The sequence below is a fragment of the Eleginops maclovinus genome, chromosome 9 (assembly GCF_036324505.1).
Source record: "Eleginops maclovinus isolate JMC-PN-2008 ecotype Puerto Natales chromosome 9, JC_Emac_rtc_rv5, whole genome shotgun sequence".
NCBI classification, from domain to species: Eukaryota; Metazoa; Chordata; class Actinopteri; order Perciformes; family Eleginopidae; genus Eleginops; species Eleginops maclovinus.
In genome coordinates this window covers 14,924,950-14,946,072 of record NC_086357.1, presented here as the reverse complement: position 1 = coordinate 14,946,072, position 21,123 = coordinate 14,924,950, and the positions used below count along the sequence as shown (strand labels likewise).

The 21,123-nt window shown below is 39.2% G+C and overlaps 3 protein-coding genes across 3 annotated transcripts; 2 read left to right on the top strand and 1 right to left on the bottom strand.

Annotated features, from left to right (window-relative positions):
* Nucleotides 1-237: 237 nt before the first annotated feature.
* On the bottom strand, nt 238-2,020 carry uba52 (ubiquitin A-52 residue ribosomal protein fusion product 1). The gene is made up of 5 exons (XM_063891190.1): nt 1,937-2,020; nt 1,400-1,511; nt 948-1,034; nt 680-782; nt 238-393 (listed from the first exon to the last, which is right to left on the bottom strand). The coding sequence occupies exons 2-5, from the start codon at nt 1,500-1,502 to the stop codon at nt 300-302; spliced, it is 387 nt and encodes a 128-aa protein (XP_063747260.1). The 5' UTR covers nt 1,503-1,511; nt 1,937-2,020; the 3' UTR covers nt 238-299.
* Nucleotides 2,021-8,434: 6,414 nt separating this feature from the next.
* On the top strand, nt 8,435-13,886 carry LOC134869440 (arrestin domain-containing protein 2-like). The gene is made up of 3 exons (XM_063891057.1): nt 8,435-8,583; nt 9,344-9,598; nt 12,482-13,886. The coding sequence occupies exons 2-3, from the start codon at nt 9,346-9,348 to the stop codon at nt 12,565-12,567; spliced, it is 339 nt and encodes a 112-aa protein (XP_063747127.1). The 5' UTR covers nt 8,435-8,583; nt 9,344-9,345; the 3' UTR covers nt 12,568-13,886.
* An 84-nt stretch (nt 13,887-13,970) lies between these two features.
* LOC134869439 (arrestin domain-containing protein 2-like) lies at nt 13,971-18,781 on the top strand. Its single transcript, XM_063891056.1, has 7 exons — nt 13,971-14,400; nt 15,974-16,191; nt 16,294-16,396; nt 16,497-16,753; nt 16,867-17,029; nt 17,298-17,464; nt 17,749-18,781. The coding sequence occupies exons 1-7, from the start codon at nt 14,127-14,129 to the stop codon at nt 17,800-17,802; spliced, it is 1,236 nt and encodes a 411-aa protein (XP_063747126.1). The 5' UTR covers nt 13,971-14,126; the 3' UTR covers nt 17,803-18,781.
* Nucleotides 18,782-21,123: the final 2,342 nt, after the last annotated feature.

The following is a 21,123-nucleotide window of genomic DNA, read 5'->3' as shown; positions in this document are numbered from 1 at the left end:
GCAAAATCATTCCCATGAATATTTTTAATCTTTCTTCGGGAACATTTGGCAAAAAGTAATAAAAGGTTAATGCACAAGATACATTTAGTCTTAGTCATAGTCAATCTGGTTACTTTGCTCATGCAGTTAAGATCCCCCTGCACAGCATTAGGATCCCGCTTTGCACACGTGATTCTTATTAAACCAAAAATGTACCGTTTCTCCCCACCACTGAATAATACAAAATCAGACAAGGAGCACCATTTTCTTACATTTATTTTAACACAAAATGGCATGGAGAGCCGATTTAGTCCAAATGTCTACTTCAGCTTCTTCTTGGGGCGAAGGTTGTTGGTGTGTCCACACTTCTTCTTGCGGCAGTTGACAGCACGGGGGTGCAGACGGGCATAGCACCTGTAAAACAAACATTCAGAGGTCAAATATTAAGTAAAATCTTTCACTTTAAATTACTGATGAACCAGAAGTTGATCATACAGTTCTTAAGACCACTATATTGATCCCTAATGTTAGCAAATTTAAGATTTAATTAAAAACTAAATAAAATGACTACATAGCTTTGGTTGCAGTTTAAAGTGTTTGAGTCAAACCCTACTACTCCACAGTAAACCGCAGCATTGAACTTTGATTTATTAAAAATATACACAACTATAAACTGCTTGGTGATTTTGAAATAACCTACTTGCGGCAGATCATCTTGTCGCAGTTGTACTTCTGGGCCAGCTGCCTGAGAGAAGGCTCGATGATGCCACCACGCAGACGCAGAACCAGATGCAGAGTGGATTCTGTTGGATAGGTCAAACAAATTGATGTCAGGCTCAAGTTTGTCACATCCAAAAACAGCACAATAGAAAATCCTCTCCCACTTTAGCTTTACAAACATTCCTTTTACAGTGTGAACCTTGTTTCACATTGTGCCCACCTGGCCAGGGTCTAAATAAAGCAGTTACCTTTCTGAATGTTGTAGTCAGACAGTGTACGTCCATCCTCAAGCTGTTTGCCAGCGAAGATCAGACGCTGCTGATCCGGGGGAATTCCTGCAAGCACAAAAACACTTAATAACCAAATTATAAATGTACCATGACATACCATGTATTACCTAAATAGTTTACTTTAATGTAGAAACAATAAGACACTTATGCCTGTATTTAAGTTACGATTGTACGATTTAAGTACCATAACCGTTGGACTATAGGGTCAGAAATTAAATTTGCCATTATATCAAATATACTGGTTTGATCCCAAGCACATTTTAACAGTATAACAGAGCATTGATGTTCCGAATATACAAGACAGTAAACCAAAAGTTTAGGAACGTCTAAAGACATTCGTACAGTGTTAGTTGATAGCCAACAATCTGTCAAGACTACCCTCAAGTTACAACTCAAATGTGACGCCTCACCTTCCTTGTCCTGGATCTTTGCCTTGACATTTTCGATAGTATCGCTGGGCTCAACCTCGAGGGTGATGGTCTTCCCCGTCAACGTCTTCACGAAAATCTGCATGTTTGCAGGCTGAAATAAAAACAGAAGTTAGCTTCGGGTTTTGACGCTACCTCAGCAAACCCGCTAACCACACAATAACTGAGAGCATCTTTCAAGTTAACGAAACAATCGTAAGGACCGAAGTTGTGAGCGTTACACAGTTGTACAACCTTAATGTTAACTGTGACAAATTGCTCGGCTTTTGGTTAGCAGCTACCGATGTGCTAGCTAACGTTAGCATCTGAGTGAACTCGGTGCAGGGCCTCGCCACATGCGTGCCACAAGCGTGCAGCTCAGTCACATTTTTCTCTGTTTTCTGCCTTTTAACAGAGGCCGAAATACTTTATAGACATCAACAGTCGATAAAAGACAACCACATACTGTTTTAATCGCATTCAACAACTACACGTTCAATATCATTCGATAAATATGTATTGGACAAAACGTGTACCCACCCGGCCGCTAGCTGAGCCTCAACGAAAAGAGAGCGGAAAAGGCTCAGGCTGCAAAACGTCACTTCCTTTTTCTGGTTTCCTTGGGAATAAAAGCCTGCGAGTGATTTTTCAAAATGTTATTAAGAAAAAAAGACTTAAAAAACTAAACAAAAGGAATATGATTTGCTACAAGGGCCACAATTATTTCTGCTGTTATTTTAATGATAACTTTTGTATACATACCCACATTTTATTTAAAAAAAAATAAGGGTGGAAGCGAGCAGTGCGATTAACTCTGTCACAGCATTGATACAATGTGCATTTGTGGCAAATTAAACAACGAAGAGCTATCATTCAGGGAGGGGGCTGGACGGCTTCACCAGACTGACACCTGCTGTTGTAAAGTTGAGCCACAATGTGAACATGCATGGACAAAACCGCACATGGGATTTTGTGTAGTGTAGCAAGCTAAAAAAGTATATCATTTAATTACCTTTTGAATCAAATTACGTAGGGTTTTTTTTATTTTCTAGAAATACATTAACATGCATGTAAACTTGCATGCTATATATAACTTACATCTTTATTTTAATGTTGTGTGATATATGCATAAGGTTTAAAACTCTTAAAATAAAGTAAAATTGCTCACTCATTTGCAAAATGAATAATACAATATTGTAAGTTTATCTAAGGTAATGCTGAATTATACATACAACTCTTTAAAATGAGAATCGTTTCCGCTGTAAATATTTGGTAGGTTCTTAGGTGAGGAAAGTCATATCAAGCTGACTTCTACAGACTTTAATTCAGATAGAAGGGAGTGTACAATTACACAAATAAATCCTCAATTACAACCAGAATTGTTTTTATTATTTTCTGGTAAGGTTGATCCTCGAGTGTGAGCATTTGTTTGTGTCAACCTGGATAAAATGTTACAATTTAATAAATGTGTGTCTAGTCCACTTATTGCATTTGGCTACGTAATTGGACACTAGACAGAGGCAGCAACAGTATCAACATCATCATGTTCCACAGCACAGAGGTTTCCATGGTGAGGCATTGTAGCATTTTTCACCTGCTGCAACAGAAGTTGGCTATTACAGTAATGTAATGTGGCAGTGGTGGTTTCGAATATGTCTGCTGTGGTAAAAACACTGATCCCAGTCCGTCCTGTGGACCAAGACTTCTTCCTGTCTACCAATATCCCATTTCTGGACAGGAACAACTCGGATGCATTCTCAACACGTTTTCAGGAGGAATTCAGGCCTTTTATTTCCAAGAAAGCAGAACCTTTTAGTCCGCCTAAGCCAGCCCAGGTCATTCACAGGGACTTGGAGCGCATCAAGGAGTACCGGACTCACGCAAAGGAGTCCTACCATCCTCACAAATTGCCACAAATCAACCGCACCCAAAGCTGGACCAGGCTACAGACTAACTTCAAGATGCAAACTGACCCAAAGGAGGTGGCTTTCCTCACCACACAGTCCCAGAAATTCTGCCCCCAGCCTTTCCAGCCCCCTACCCCTCCCATCCGACAGATAGAGACCCCCAAGGTGATCCAGCATGCGGAAAAGCTGCCAGAAAGCACCAACAAAGCCTCTTACATGCCACACAATTGCTATCCTGATATAAAAGCCTCAACCAAACATCTAGGTAAGTGACAACATTTTTTTCTTTCTTTTTGATTTTCTAAGTCAAAAGTTAAACACATATTTGATTTTGGATTCAGTGTCAAGCCATGTTTGATTGATTTGAAGATTGATTAAAAACCCAGTTAGGAATTAACTTGCTGTGTGAGTGTTTACCCCTGAATCGGAAAGAAAGAATGTAAGAATTAACTTTTTTCTCTGTAGCAGAGGGCTTTCCCACAATTAAAGGGGACAGGCGCCGTCACAGTTTTGTCTCCCAGTACAACGTCACCTTCTTGGGAGCCTGGAGCAGAGCGGCTGTGCCCATGGACAAGGTAACACAGCAGCAGTGTTGGACATGAGCTATCAAAGGAAACACTGAATGGCTTGAATGAAAGAACTCATACGATGTTTTTTAAAAGTCAAAGGGAAAATGTATAACATACATTGCCACATGTTGTTATAAACAACTTTGGCACTGAATCTTAAAACTGCATCAACTACTCACGTTCTACTCATAGTTAGATAGTTTCTTCAACCATCTTTATAATTTTAATTTCCAACATAACTTTCAATTTAGGGAAACGTTTTGAACTTTTTACGCCACTACAACAATAGTAACAATTTCTTTAAAAATTTGGATTTTTAGATTTAGAACAATAAATCAGCATATAAAATATCAACCATTCTCATGGGTTCAGCAGCAGCTAACGCAGCTCAATGTTCTTTTTGATACATTTTGCAGATCCCTCTGTGTAATACTGGTTTAGGCACAGGAGTAGGTTAAGAAACACCCCTAAAATGTTTTTTTATTCTGTTTAAAAATATATATATAATTAGTAATCTTTTATCACTCAGCAGTTCCTGGAAAGCCGAGTCAGTAGACTGAATAAAAAGGCTAGTTATGGAAGGCTAGTTATGTAGCCATCCGTGAAATGTGTGTTATAAGCACAAAACCGTGACAACTTTTACAATGTTTTTCCTCAGCACCCTTCAGTGGTTATGGGTGACCCTGTGAACATCGTGGAGAGAGAGACGACCCACGCTGCGTCATTCAGCCGGCCCACTGTCTGCAGGTCTGCAGCCTTTTTGCGTCTCTGGAAAAACTCCCACCATGGGACCCAGTTAACATCCTATACACACAGTGGGCAAACTCATGAAACCATTACTGGCCTTTTGTCATCCTTTAGATCTTCTTTCAACTCTCTATCGGTCTCAGCGCATACTCTGATTTTTGGTGAAGAAATTTACATTTCATCGATTCAAAGGCCTCAAAAATCTGAAATGTATTAAGAAGAATATATATATACAATAACCTATTACATTTACAGAATGATTATTGCCACTCTAAAAGTCTCTGGTTATCGGCTACTGAGTTTCTTCTGACACAAATATAATAAAAGCAATTTCTTTGGTTTTCATTCAGTCCACCTGTGGTGACGGAGCGTTTGAAGCTCAACCTCGGAAATCTCTCTCCGATCTTATGGTCTTCCACATCCAGAGAAGCCTTCAATCATCACAAGATTGGTGAGATTTAATATCCAGACAGGTTTTTGCCCCAGGTTTTCACTGTTTCTTTTTGGCAATTGAGATATACCTAATTTCCCACAGTGAAGATGCCTTTAGCCCATTAAGTAATTATCTTTCAAATGTTACTATCACAACTTGAGATGGCAAAACATCTGGTGTACAGTATTGTGCTTATTCAGCTATTTTTATTGCACATACATGAGAGTAATTTAAAATTGTATCCAGGGTATCATCAGAATGAATATGCATAGGTAACTCAGAATGTGTGTGTGCACAGTGCATATTTTTTTACCAAGACATTAGAACATACAGTGCTTACATTTTTACAATTTGTAGGTGATCCAGTTGTGATAAGGACGAACAAAAATTCCAGTTCCATACTCAAAGGGGACACTGATACCAGCCGCAACAAAGAACGGATGTCTTTGACGACCAACAGAACATCTTTCTCTGATGTGAGATAACGGACATTCTACTTCCTTATTTATTTTTGTATTTATACTCATTGATACATAATTGCATTAATCGTGACTGATAAAAAAATGTTTTCTCTTTAGGCTAATTTATGACCTTTGCATACATATTTCTTTAGACTTGGAAGTAGGTTTCATGGCGTTGGTTAAGTTTAAAGTGTTATGCAGTGATGCAACTGTGTCATATGGAATTTTGTTCCCCTGTAGCAGAGCCTAACAGTGCATCCAGTTAATTTCCCTGCAACTGACCTGATGACCAAGAGCCAAGTAAAGTTCAGCCCCTTGCATATGTCGAGCATGTACTACTTGACGACGGCCAGAGAACACTTCAGCAAACAGGACGGAGAGCGGGCCAGTCCAGCCATCCCGCTGCCGAGCAACATACTAAGTGGAGCAGGTGATGGATCACATGGTCGCATTTGTGTGTTTAATGGGGGGTAAAGAAGATATTTAATGAGTTTAATCTGTTTGGCAGAACATGATTTGAAACCCAGCACTACGAAGTCTGATTATCTCCCTTTGAAGGCCAGCAGACAGACACCTTGTGCGTCACAGCTGAGGGTGAGATCACAAACTTAAATCAAAAATGTTATTACTCACCTGTGTAATTGTATTAACAGAATCAGCAGTGTAGTAGGTCCGTGTTTGTGTCAGTTTATTTAATAAGTCGTTTGCATATTTTGACTGCTAATGCTTTTAAGAAAATGGATGTGATGTGTCTGAGTGTCATGGGATCCTTTTTTTGCATAACTCATCATAATGTTATTATTTTGTTTGCTTCTCTTTCTTAGAGTAACATCAGGTTCCCACTTGCCCATCAGTACTTCAGCACCGCCCACAATGAACAGTACACTGCCAAACCATTGGTCTTGCAGCATCCCGGCGTCAGCCTGTTCAGCACCAATTTTGTCATACAGTAACTGTGAAACACGCCTTGGCGCTCTTGTGTTTTTCTGTACTTTTTTGTCAATTAATAGTCATAATAGTTAACTCAAACTAACACGGTTCAAATGTGCAGGTAATATTGCTGCACACACAATAAAACATTAACAAATAATATGCAGTTAAACCCTGAAGGTCAGGAATAATGTAATACTAAAAAGACCAGATTGAGGTTGATGAAAGCTGTAAATTGTAACGCAAATATATTTTCTCTTCTCATTAACCTGAGAAAAGAAGTAGATACATTTAGCTTCATTGTTGGACTAATGTAGTGCCTCCAGACATCAAAAGTCGACTAACTATTCTATTGCAAAAACAGGGATAGGGATATGGAAATAAGCTACTGTCATGTTTCTTATATTTCCCAGATATCTTTTAAACAACGTAAAAAAGAGGAGTGATGTTACATTCACGTGAAGAATTGAAACACTGATCCTCTGTATCACAGCTCATTAGAACGTAAAACTCCCACCACTCTTTCATTATCCTTAAGTGTTGTGTGTTTTTCAATGTTTGAGCTAGAAAAAAACAACTTTTCACCCAGAACAGTACAGGTTGCATCAGAGTGTGAGATGTTGAAGCACTGTGCAAGTGCAGCTTTAGCGAGTTAGGTGGCTTAAACATAAACCAAAGCCTTGACTGTCATATTTAGGCCCTGGAGTGATCGGACTTGACTGTCCTACTTGCACTCTGTTTACACTGTCAACACTAACTTCTAAAAAGAAGGTTAGCTTCTGTGTCACAGAAAGATTCTTAACCCCTCCTTCAAGGATGACTGAACACAACTTATGAAAACAATCTGTGTTGTAGCAATAACACAGACTTGACCCAAAGATGCAGGTCCTGCTGATAAAAAAATAAAAATGTTGGCAGGCATGCAGGTGTAAATAAACTGAATCTGGAGTTCATCAACCAGGTGAAAAGGCAGCAGTCTCGGCTAGGAGCTGAAATGTAAGCTGGCAAAGAGCTCAGGTCCAAGAGGTAAAGCAGCAAGACCATGGTTAAGTATCCAGAATTGACCAGATTCTACATAGCTACTATACACAAGTTGTGTTTGATTTGCTTCTCAGTTTATGCCAAATTACAATTTATTTTCAGCCAGATATTGTAATTTAAGACCATGGAGTGTATGACACTTTCATATTTATGTACATAATTAATGTAGTTTTATTGGCCACCTCGTCAATTGAAATCAATTTTCTTCAAAGTGTAAGTATGTAGGTTAGGCAACAGGACATGATTCTGGATCGTAGGCTACCTATGGCCTTGCTGGTTTGAACGATACTGCTATAAACGTTTGACCAAGTTACATGCAAAGGTCTCAACAGAAACTTTAACAATATGAGCACTGTATAATGTTAGTGATAAAATCTCATAAGTTAAAGTCACAAAGTCTTACTGCATTGTCCAGTGATTTGAATTAGTCACCATATGGAGTTTTTTTTATTAAACTAAATGGTGCTTTCGAGTACAAAGTCACATGGTTAAAATGTAACAAAACTGAGCCACCCCATTTTACTGAGGTCATCAGATTTGTTCTCTCAATAATTGGATTTATGATAGTTATTTATGTCATCACATACGTGTATGATCTGTACTTTATCTACAGTTTGCATATTGACCATAGGATGTTAATAATGACAAATTAATTATAATAATAAATGACCAGTGATTAAAACATGTTTAACTCTAAAAGACATGCTGCCTTCAAAATACAGGTCCCCGTTAAACACAAAAGGAGTAAAGTGTATGCGTCTTTATATCACTACTTTCGATTACGTGATTCCTCAATGCCACATTTATATAATATCTGCTCGTATACAAATCTTCGCAAAAACACATAAGGAGAAAGGAGGAAATCAGATGAATTAAATTGTGCATGCTTTTAATTTGAAGGGTCTAACTGGAACCTCGCCTTGTTATGCTGCCTAACTTGGCGTGCAGTCAGTCCACGCTGCTCTCCTCCTCCTCCTGCTGTCGTTGTTTAAAAAGGCTGGGCTTCAACTGAACATCCAGTCGGAGTGACCACTCTTTTTGTGTTTTCTACCGTAAACCTCAGCTTTAAGAGGACCTCTACGTTGCTCCAGACCTGTCGGTGAGTTTCTCAAATAATATAGACATCAACTCAACCACTATTTATAAAACATAGTCCCGGATCTGATTCTTGATTGGCTAAGACCTGTCCTCAGCCGTTTTAAAAATATACTTAAACAAGCATTGCTGAAAATATAATTACACTTACAGAACCAAGTGGATATAACTCAGAATGTATATTAATGTTTCTTTAAATGTCATAAAATGTTTTGCATATTAATGATTTGATTATGAATCGTGAACAATAATGCTTTTTTTTTTAGTTTGTATATTTACTAAATGCAAAAGATAGTTTTGCATATGAAAAGGTTATTATTCTGTTATTATTAAGTAACCGCTTTCTGCAGTACAATACAGAACAATAAATTAACTGTTTAGGTTTTAAAAACAAGAACAGATTACAGATTACCCAACATTAGCTACTGTTGGGCTGGCCCTGATCCTTAACAGAACCATCCATCTCCACCCTAAACACAAGATCCCTGAGATAAAATAGCAGAAATTAACAACATTGTGTTCTGTTTAATGAAACGTTCACATTTAAAGGCAGTCCTTACTACTTTCCCAATAATTTGAAAAAAGTGAATACAGGATTTCACATGTCATTATTTGCTTGTCCTTGGATCCCCCTGTGTTCCAGCTGGCTCTGAATATGTGCAGTGTGTTTTATACAGCACAATTATACACACATCTCCACTATACAACATGGGTATTTCTTATAGCCCCCAACCTTATAAAACTCTTTATTGTCTCCACTCCAGGAATGACATTGAACAACATAAAGTCTTTCAAGCTGGAGCTGGATGGTCCAGCCGATGCAGCGTTCACCGGAGGGGAGGTGGTGTCCGGCCAGGTGGTCCTAGAGCTCCGCAGGTACACCAGGGTGCAGTCCTTGAAGGTGCAGGGTCGAGGGGTAGCCATTGCACACTGGCTCGAGAACCGTGGCATGAACTCAGTCTATAACGACTACACCTCCAAGACCACATACTTCAGGAAGAGACAGCATCTGATTCGAGGTCAGTGGTGACGGTTGCAGATGGTGTTAATTCAATGTATGGTTGATATGGTTTGTGTTTATTCATGAAGATAAAAAAACAAGTAAAATCCAGGTGATTTGCTGTAACTGGAAAGTTTCCTAAATGGGTAACCTACTAAACTTGCCATAGACTGTTTTGCAAAAGTGTGCTTAATTTCTATATATCTATTTGTTTTATTTAGCAGGAAAAAAAGGCATTTTATTAGAGCTTGTTCAGTGAATAAAGCCAATCCAAAAGCTCTGCAAAGGTGACCAGATATAAGCTATTGTCTTGATATGTGAATAAATGTAAACATGTTTGTCCCTTACTGTATCAGTATAACATTCTTGTAAGACATTATCCATCTTTTTAAAGCTTTGCTGTGATATACATAGTAACAGCACATCAGCATGTATTGCAGAAGGTGGACGTAAAAGTTCTGTCTCTAAATTGAATAATGTGCTGAGAAAATGCTGATATGCTCTTTCATGTGCCAGCTGGTGGCCACTGTGTCTTGTAGATGCTGCGGTTTGCAAAATTAAGCCACCTGGGCGAAATTTGTTGCGTGGAAACAGCAGAAAAAAGTTGACACTGGCTCATCCAAATACATCTGCCAGATAACCCAATTCTAACATTAAACAAGAATCCATTAGTGCTGAGTTCAAATAAACACAACTGGTTAACTTAGTGCTATGTTGTAAGGGACATCAAATTCTAAGTGAGAAATTCCCTGGGCGTGGAAAGCACCAGGCCATAGTAGGTGAGTAAATAAACTCTAGAGAGTGGTTACTGATTTATCAGATGCTCTGTAAACAATATCTTTGGTTGACTTCCAGTCTAGTTGGAAAAGAGGTGATCTCTCGGATAAAATCCCAATTTGTATTTTTTGTTGCTTTAGCAGAATTTACAAACAAGTTTCATATTATAAACCTGGCAGGTTTTCTATGTTAATATGTCAACATTTCAACTGAAATTATACACTGTGATTACAAAAAAGTAACAAATCACACACTAACTGAGATGGTTTACTAATGGGTAACACCTAACAAATATATTGATTATCCATCTTTTCTGAATTCATTATAAAGAATTAAATATTAAACTTCGGTTTGCTAGTTACTATCGGTAAGCAGAGCTGATATTTAGAACTGATAAATGCAAGCTAACGTTTAAAAACTAACCTTAATAGATTACCAATAATCAATCATTAATCAATATTTAAGTTCAATGTTAATTTATCTATTTTTTTCATCAAAGCACTATTGTTTCTTCATACTCTGCCCAATTTAAGTTTGGTGTTGCTTTGGTTGTTTTGAGAAAATTGCCTCACAACAAGCCCTCTGATTGGCCCATTGCAACAAGTAGCCTGATTTGCCAATTGAAACAATCTATTGATTGGTTAATTGAAACAAGCTATTTGATTGGTTAATTGAAACAAGCTATTTGATTGGTCAATTGAAACAAGCCCTGTGATTGGCCATTCAAATAAGCTGTCTAATTTTTCCGATCAAAACAAGCCATTTGATTAGGCTATTGAAACGATTCATCCCATGTCCATTTGAAACCCGGAAATTGATTGATCCACTACATCAAGATATTTGATTGGTCTGTTGAAATGAGCCCCCAGTTTGGTCATTTTAAATGAGTCATCCCATGCCCCCAATGTCCCTCTTATCTCTATTTGAGCTCATAAAAAAAACGCTGTAAAATTCAAATGGCCAACTGCCTGTTGAGGATACGGTTTACTTCCAATAGAGTTTTTTGGTAGTCTCTACATGTTGCATATACCAGCCAAATTGTACACCTCTAAGACAAACGCACAGCAGGGAATGTGTTGGTGGTGGTGCTGTTGAACCATTTTGCCATGACCATCATCCTGACCGCAGACCCTAATCATACAGAAAACGCTTTTGTTGCTATGAAACAAAACAATGTTGGAATCAACAGTAGGTTGTTGTTCATTCTTGATCGAGAAAATACTTCAAATCCATCCGAATGATTAATAAATGGACCTAACTTTTGAGTCATATTGCACGTTTGTTTATGGATTGTGGACGGTTACTACCATAGGAGAGCTTAAGTTGCCCAGTGTGTTTGGGGTCTGAGCGTTAAATGTTTTTCAGACCGAATTTCTGAAAACTTTGGTCATTATTGATGTTTTGTTTGCATGCAATGGGATAAGCAGCACATTTAATATTCAAATGTAGAAAAAAGGATAGTGTGTTTGGTTCTATTTACTTGGGACAGTAAGTGGTGAGAAAGTGAAAAGACGGACGGTGAAGGAAGGAAAGAGGAAGAGCCGGGAGCTGTTCAAAAATATGCAGCTGTTGCCGCGGTAACTAGGAAAACAACAAGTGGCTCCCCATGGCCCGTCCTCCTCCACCACACAGCTGCTGCTCTCATTCAGTTTGCAACGTGTTGTTGCTTATACCTCATTTACCTTTTACATTTTCTGTAAGCATTTTAAGCTTTGTTTCCCGCTTTGTTTTAAAGGCAGGAATGTACAGTATATGTCCAGTTTCAGAAAAGAGCTTGGATGTGCTTTTTTAAGTTTGAGAGCATAAGAATAGGAAGTTGGGAAATAAAATCTCTCATGCAAACCCATCTAAAGAGTCATACTTGCTCCTGCCCACCTTCTCCTAAAGTATGTGGTACCTCAATGTTAATTTTATAATGTCACCCACTTAGCAGCATCTCTTTTGGTAAACAACGAGTAAAGAATATGCTGCAGACTAATGAATATGTTTTCGTTGGTCTGCAGCAGTTGCAAAGTGCTTTCAGCGATGATAAGGGTGCTCATACTGGGTCATCTGCATAGCTGTAACGTTTATCAGCAACAAAGTTGTGTGTGGACACCAACATGTTTATCTTATCATGTCCAAGGCAGAGAGACCGAGCCAGGCTGCTGCTCCCGGACACCAGCAGGTGGCGTGCTGAGCTTTATTTCACCCCAGGTCAGAACTTTCTGAATGTATTGAGAAAACAAACGCGATACAAAAATATGTCATAATTCTGCTGCTTCACCAATTTTTAGAAGGACCCAATTTTACTCAAAGAAAGGAAAAGCCTTTTGTACTGTTTACTTTTATTCTTAGAATGAAATTAGGGAATTGACAGTGAGGAGATTCTAAGTCGGAAAGCCCCTGTAAATACCTCACTTGATGATTATTCTATTCAAATCTACTTTAAGTCTTTTCTCCGAATCACACATCTCCTGTTCAGTTCAGGCTGTGTAAAAACAATTCCATACAGCTGTGCACATTGCCTCTACCAAACCAGACGGTGGCACTGGAGAGCTAACTTCTTGCTCCCAGGGAACAAAGGAGAGTAAACAACTTTTTTTTTTCTCTGCCCAGACTTGAGTTTTGTTGCGAGGACTTTTAAATTGAATGACAAGACTAACCCAGCTGGGAAACGAAGCAGTGTTTGTTTGGTTTATTGATTGAATAGTTTGCACAAAAAAAAAGTACATTCTTCTCCAAATTGACTTTGTTTGCAACTGTTGAAAGTGACTTTAAAGTGTTTATGAAAAGGCTGGATGAGTGCTATGATTTATTACACATTGCATACATTTTCTTTATTCTCGGACATGTTGTTTGTTCTATGATTTATGTGCTGTATCAATCTATCGTTGAAGTTTGAATGACTGTAGTTGTTTATTCATGCAGGGATCTGCTGTTGCATAAAATTGTGCATAGCTGTGTGTTTTCCATGTGCTGTGTAACGGTATGTCCAAAGTGACATAGAAGAAGTGGAGTAAACAGCTTTGGTCCAGAATGAAACTATTTTCTTCTGAGCTGAGTAGGGCGGATCTCAGCCAGACGGAGGCATGCTCAGTAAGCCTGTTTTCTTCTTAGAGAACCTGTAACCATCAATCACTTGCAGGCCCTGTTTTCCTCTCTGCTGCCTCCACACCCAGTCTGCATGTTTATTATGTAGCCTTCAGGTTCTGCGGGAAATGTGAGCATTAATAAAAGTGCTGCACATAAGTTACAAAACTAAGTTGTAAGTAGAACTGAAGACGTGAGAATTTTACCAGACACCAACGTTCTTAAGATGGGACTGTCTGCTGATTTCACTTGTCCCACCCAAGTTTTTGAAAGTCAGATTACTTGTGGAAAAAGCTGCTGCAATGTTTGTGAAAACCCCAGATCTTCTACTGTTCACCAATTAAAACTTTCTTGAAACGTTTTGTTGTTGATTTTAAGCAAAGTAAGTAGCCAGATGCAGTTGGATATCCTTTTTACAAATGCAGCACTGAGAAGTCGGTACCATGGAGGAGCTCCTGAAGGCAGCATTAGCCCTTAACCCTCTCCTTAGGCCTTACATGAAACCACCCCGCCCACTTACTTGCTAGCTCAAATAGGGCTGCAGACCGAGAGCAATTCACAGTTTGAACTTAAAACAAGTAAATAAAGTTAACTTGCAGTCTGAATATCCCCTTCACAACACGTTTGATATACTGCGGGGAAAATAATAAGGGAATCACTCACTTTTGCTTTCGAGAGGACTTACATAGCCTGCAAAAATGATTTTCGACAAGTTAAAAAAGTTTGACATCGTCTTCGACTCACCGGAGGTGGACTGTCCTCCGGTGTTCAGCAGCAGGGACGTGGTGTCTGGCCGTGTGGTGGTGGACCTGTCCGGGGAGAGTCGGGTTGAGTCCCTGAAGTTACACGCCGAAGGATTCGCTAAAGTGCACTGGACCGAGTCCCGGTCCGCCGGCTCCAGCACCGCATACACCCAGAACTACAGCGATGAGGTGGAGTACCTGAACCGGAGAGAGGTGCTGCTGCAGGCAGGTCAGTCCGCTGTGATGGGGGAGAACCCGGAGGACCATCCTCTCTGTAAACTTATCAAAGTTTCTGCTAGCATGGGGATCTTTATTGAGTAAATGCCAAACGAATGAAACAGTAGTGGCAGTGGTGTTTTTGTTTGATGGGGACACTGGTCCGGTTGTTTGTTTGCCAGCTGGGAATAGTTTTTCTTTATTTGTATGATTAATTGTGAGAGTTTAACGATTCATAAACAGTCTTGCTTTTTTTCTGGTTCTAAAATATCTGCTGCAGTCAAGTTCTGACTTGTTTTTGTAAGTGCTGTTGTTGTTTTCCTCACATCTGAGATGTTTTGTTGGCTATCTCTTGGTTTTTAAACTTGTAGCTGTTGTAGATGAAACATTTACTGGATCATTTAATTTAATTTGTGTTTACATGTTTTTAGGGATTCTTCAGAGATAGCTTTTCTTTGTTCTTGGCCACTTCCTTGAAGAAGTAAAAGTCAAAATCCAGATTCCAAAAATGTTCAAAAAGATGGGTACTCGTAGTTATTTATTCTGCAGTATGACTCTGAAATTGTGTTTTTTGCCATAACTCAAATGTATAAGTATAAAACATTACAATATAAGATGAGAGCAACAGTTGCAAATGCTGCTTTGTACCTCTTTCTCAATGCGAAAACATCTGTCGAACTAAATGTTCTTACACTAGACTTTTCCTCATTCGAAGAAACTCCTGTGTTGTTTTTCTCCACAGCTATGTGGGGTAGCCTCAGGTTTCAGCCTTCATTCATTGGGCACAGAGTTGTTTTGCTCCAAGTGTCGACAGGAAGTTCACAGTCAGGGCTTTGTCAGTTTTGTCCCGCAGTGTTCAGTCAATGCTTGATTTTCTTTATAAATCTTTTTTCCAAGATAAAAAATAAACAAATAATATTTAACATTTAAAGGTTTTTTTCTGGTGTGCACAAAACCAGACAGCAGAAAGCTCAAAACAACCCACTTGACCCATTAAGAGGATTAAAAAGGGATCGTTTTGTTATTTAAATCAAGAAAGAGCCTCAAGCTAATAAAGTGAAACAAAACACATCAAGTCTTTTTAAACACGAGCACGTGTTCCTGGACCTGTGCAGCAGGAGACCGAAATACAGCTTGAGGAAAACATGTTCTCAGTCAGCACAATGGAGCAGGATCCGCCCCTCTGAGCAAGCACAGAAGCCTTGTTATTGCAGAGAGACAGAGAGATTTCTATTTGAACAAGAGTCATGCTTTAAAGACCTATTTTTACTTTCCCAGAAATGTAACCTTTTGTAATCAAAATTTGAACTAGTGTCTAGTAGAAAAGTTCAGCACTTTGTTCACTTCTTTAGATGAATATGCTGCAATTTATTTTTGTGACTCACCTTATACATATTTCGATACTCAATCCCAATAAAGATTGAGAAACTTTTATTATTTAATAGGGCTGATATCAGTATAACATTTCTTTATGTATGTTTTATTACACCAACACAAAGGAATTAGTAATGTCATTTTTGTCACTCAAAATGTCCGAGCAAGTGTGCTAACAGTTACTCATATTTCTTTTTTTCTCCTTTCCTCAGATAATGGTGAAATGACCGTCCTTCCTGCCGGCAGACATGAGTTTCCCTTCAGCTTCCAGTTGCCTGAGGAGACGCTGGTCACCTCCTTCGAGGGAAAACACGGCAGCATTCGTTACTGGGTCAAAGTTAAGTTGCACAGGCCATGGGCCACTGTCAAGAAGATAAAGAAGGATTTTACAGTCATCGAGCCCATCGACATCAACACGCCAGCCTTTCTGGTGAGCATCTCCACCCTTATGTTTTGTGATTGTGTCATTACACACTCAATGGTTTTCTGGGTATTTTGAGGCACTTTGCTCATTTGTTTAAATCTTTCCCAGGCGCCACAGGCTGGAACGAAGGACAAGTTGGCACGTGCATGGTACCGCAACTTTGGACAGGTGTCTATAACTGCAAAGATCGATCGCAAAGGCTACACACCAGGTGAGAGGCTAGCACCTAAAGCAACTCGCTATAAAAACACAATCTTTATGGGCCATTTTAGAGGTGAATGCGATTTCTAACATACTTTTCCTGTCCTCAGGTGAAGTGATACCTGTCTTTGCGGAGTTTGACAACTGTACCTCCAGATCAGTTGTGCCCAAAGCTTACATCACTCAGACACAGACGTTCATCGCCCGCGGCACAATGAAGCAGAAGCGAGCGGTGGTGGGAACGCTTTCTGGTGATATTGTAGGAGCCAGATGCAGGGAGACGTGGCACGGTCGCGCAATCAAAATCCCACCTGTGGGTCCCTCCATCCTGCAGTGCCGCATCATCAAAGTAGAGTATATGCTGAAGGTGAGCTCAGTCAACACTGACTTAATTTCTTAGGAATTTAAAGGTATATTTCCTCTTTTCATGCTGCACTTTGTTAAGATGTCACTAAAGGTTCCCCTCTTTTCTCACACCAGGTTTGTGTTGATGTTCCTGGGACATCCAAGCTGTGCCTGGAACTGCCTCTGGTCATAGGCACCATCCCTCTTCATCCCTTCGGCAGCCGGACCTCCAGCGTCAGCAGCCAGTACAGCGTCAACCTGGAGTGGCTGCGCATGGCAATCCCTGAGCAGCCTGAGCGTAAGTGTCATTTATTACTGCAGTGATTTTCAGACCGAAATCTGTTAGTTAAAATGTGACTGACAGATGCCAGCATGTACAAACAAAGATTTTGATTCAGCAGACATTCATGTTGGATCAAAACACAGTTTTTCAGTGCAAAAGGCAGCAAATGTTAAGTGGGTTTTCAAGAGTCTTAACTGCACTGATGAGTCAGCAGCTTAGCTTTTGAACCTGTGTAGTTCTTTTGAGTCAGTCCAGTCGACTAATCCTGCTTCTTTCCCTGCAGCTCCTCCAGATTACAGCTCTGTGGTGACAGAGGAGGAGGCAGAGCAGCGCAACAATGCAGTGGTTCCTCTAGCGCAACACGCCGAAGACCTGAGTGGGATTCTGGAGCGCCCTCTCATGGCTTTTGTCCAAGAGTTTCGCTTCCGACCTCCGCCGGTGTACAGCGAGGTGAGTCACCAAATGCTGGAAACAACATGCACCTACACCCAATGTTCTCTCAGTTTAATTGGCATATTTAAAGGCTTAAAGATTATTTTTGTGTAGATATGTTTTTAAAACACTCCATCAACCGGCCCTCGTCCTGCAAAATAAAATCTTGAGAACATGAAAACAGATCTGTGGGTGTAGGCAGAATGTATCAAATGGCTGAATGTTTTGTTCAGAGACAGATTTAATTATATGCTTATTCAGCCTTCATCTTATGTTTCTTTATTTCCGTTTTCTGCCAACAGGTTGACCCCAACCCTCAGCCCTTAAACATGAGACCTCGCTGCATGACATGTTGAACCATGAGCCCTTACTGAGCATCAAGCGACCTAACTTAAAGAAAAGAATCAAGAGATTTCTCTTCTCCTGGATTACTGCTCTCTGATGATGGCACCTGGTCCACAGAGTGTCGTGGAGAGAGACTGGAGCGCCACGGAGAGTTCAGGAGACGGAGCTCACGGGAACTGGATGTTGAGTGGAAGAGCTACCACTTTGTTTCACGTCCATAAAGAAAAGTGGACCCTTTCCGATTGTGTTACTACTCCAGATCAGTTCCTGTTCTCCCCAAGTGATTTATGGCTCCTTTCTGAGAAGCGAGCTGTAAAACCTCCCAATCAATGATTCCCTCATGTGAAGCGAATTTTGTGATTCAAGGAGTTTTGGACATATTTGGGGGGAAAAATCACTTTGTAATTGTCAGGTGGAGAGTTGAAATTACAACTGTTGTGGTAACATTATGTAAAAGGGAATAATAAGTATGCCTTAATTACCTGCTGTTTAAGATTGCATGAGAGTTTCAGGGAGTTGTTGTCTCAAAGAGATTAACAGCACTGAATGTATTCAAGAACTTGGAACAAAAATGGTTGGATTGTATGTTTATGAATTCCAAGAGAGGTGTTTAGGTTTATGCAAGGCTTAAGGCACTGAAATGTCAGATAGTTGTAGTTGTTGATTTCAGCACACTGATAAAATAGAAGTGGTAGTGAAGAAGGTGCTGTGGGGCGCTTTGTGACTCCTAACCAGAACACAGTGCAAGGCGAGCCTTAAGCTGGAGACGCGACTGAAATGTACGGACAAAGAACATTCCAAAAATTGACCGGAGGATTATGTGTTTGTTCCTCAACTTCCAAAAAAAAATGTAAAAGTATGAACAAAGTCTTCAGGGTCAGCTGTGCGACTTCTGTGGCATGCACTGAAATATATTTTTATACAAATTGTTGATTCACAATCTTACCAAAGTTTTATAAACTTTTTTTCTAATAAAAAAGATTAAAATAATGTTTGCACTCGTTGCTTTCTTTCAAACCTTGACTGGTATGTAAACTGCACACACGTCTGTTTAGTAAGTTGCGTGCCAGTTGACATCATGTTCAAGAGTGAGTCAAACAGATTTTATTGCCAAGCTACAATGAGAGGAGATTAAACATTAATTACAGTCTCAAGTTGTGCCTGTGACCGCTTTAATAACAAGCATTGTGCAATCCTGTTTACTCCTACACACAAAAAGAAAATGTGTCAAAAGGTATTTCTTCACACCCTTGCTATTGTCAGATTGACTATAGCTCTTGTATGGATCTCATTTAATTTCCTCTTGTACACTTAGTGCTTGGTTTACATGATTATTCAACAAGAATCCCAGTTATTTTTGCCACATGTAAACACACAACACACAAGAACAAACAAGCAGCTCAGGGAAGTATACGCAATTTTACACAAAGCTTTAAACACGGCTGAAGACATTCTCTGCCATAACTGCCATGATTATAGATATGACACTCTAACCAATGTTAATCAGAACTGCAATAAAATCATTAATTACTTATAATAGAACCATAACTGATTTTATAATGGAATTTAAAAACAATTACCTTTGTCAACTGGCCTTAAACATAGTAAGGGTATCAGTTCTCAGACATTAAATAAATAATAAATAAGAATTAAATCTGATTTTGGTGGTAATTGCTATACTTGCTGACAAACACCCTGTTTGACATAGCATTACCATCGAATAACACACAACACAACGTAACCTAACCAATCAAGGCTTCACTTAGCTCTCTAAGTATTAAATGAAGGCATTTAACCTTAGTCTTATTTGCTAGACATAGACTACGATAAGACTGTACAAACTATGATGTTGAAGGGTTCTTTTACCTGGTGTATGCACAGCAGAATGTATTATTCCCCCTAGTCAGAACGAAGTGTGATCTAAAATAATTACCATTAACCAATAGTGATCCTTTTGTATTTGTATCTGACTGGAGTGAAAGAACATCCAGGTGTCCGACACTCAGAGGTCGAGCTGGTGTTCACCGCAGTGACCTTCAGTGACCTTGTCTGTTTTTTATGAAGGAACTCTTCCAGCAGAAAACAGACGTGATGACAAAAGTAAACAACATTTATCCTGACTCTCCCTGGCACCCTGCAACATCCACAGTGTTCCTGTAATCATGTGCTGTAATGCTTTTAATTGATGCTCTGAGTTTGAATGAGTCATTTAACATTTTAAACGTTTTGTACCCTCGGTTGTTAAACCTTCATGTCTGGTTTGATTATATCACATCTCCTCACATCATTTTGAGTTGAGATAAAATTGAGGTGAACCACAAAACCAAAACGACTTGTAATCTAACAGATCCCATTCAAAACAGAAACTAAGCCCACATCTATTTTACAAGGCATTACATGACTTTGTTTGAATAAAAAAATCTGGGTTTTATTCTGGAATTTGTAGCTGCACCTTCTATGACCATTTTATATGAGCATCATTAAGTATTATTTCATATGACCATGCAATCACGATCTCTTAACCAATCGCTCTACCTCAAACAATTGAAAGACCACTTTTACTTTAATCTTAACATGTAATTGTGACACCTACAGCCTTGCTAACTTTGAATGATAACTGGGTCAGTGGTGTGCTCCAAGAATTCTGCACATCCTGTTTATCTCCCCACTCACAAACAAATTATTTCAGTGCTAAATTAAGATAACAAAAACAGATGTGACTAAAACAGAAACAGTGTTTCTATCCTGGACACGTTTTAACTAGCATCCTCATTCACTAGTTACATTACTGAAATAACAAGCCACTGAAACAATCAGGTTTGTGTATCCAGAAACTCAAAGAACAAAACGTGTAAACAACCTCCCTGAGGAAATATGATAACTAACAGTTTTAATACAGTTTTTTAAAACATGTCCGTCTACAGTATGCATCCTGAAAAAGTGTCCTTGAGCAAGCCACTGAACCCTCAGAAAAGTACATCCTTGGAAAAGAGGTTTTGTGTCCAACACCTCCGTTGTGTGTATGCACAAAGAATTCCGTGTGTGGTTGTCAACACACACAATGATACACTCTGGCATAATAGTCAACATCTTTATCTTCAACACAATTCAGGATGTAGTTTTGCTGACTGGCTGTTTCATCGAGATATATCATTGATGTTGCCACCCATGAAACGTTAATATTATTAGTCAGACTTTAACAATAAGTGCAAAATAATCACATTTAGTTGGCTTTATTCTTAAAGTAGCTTGATACTGATATAATTAGATTTAAAGCTCTGAAGCAGAGATTTGAAGCTCATTAAACACAGAGATACACTTCACATAAAATA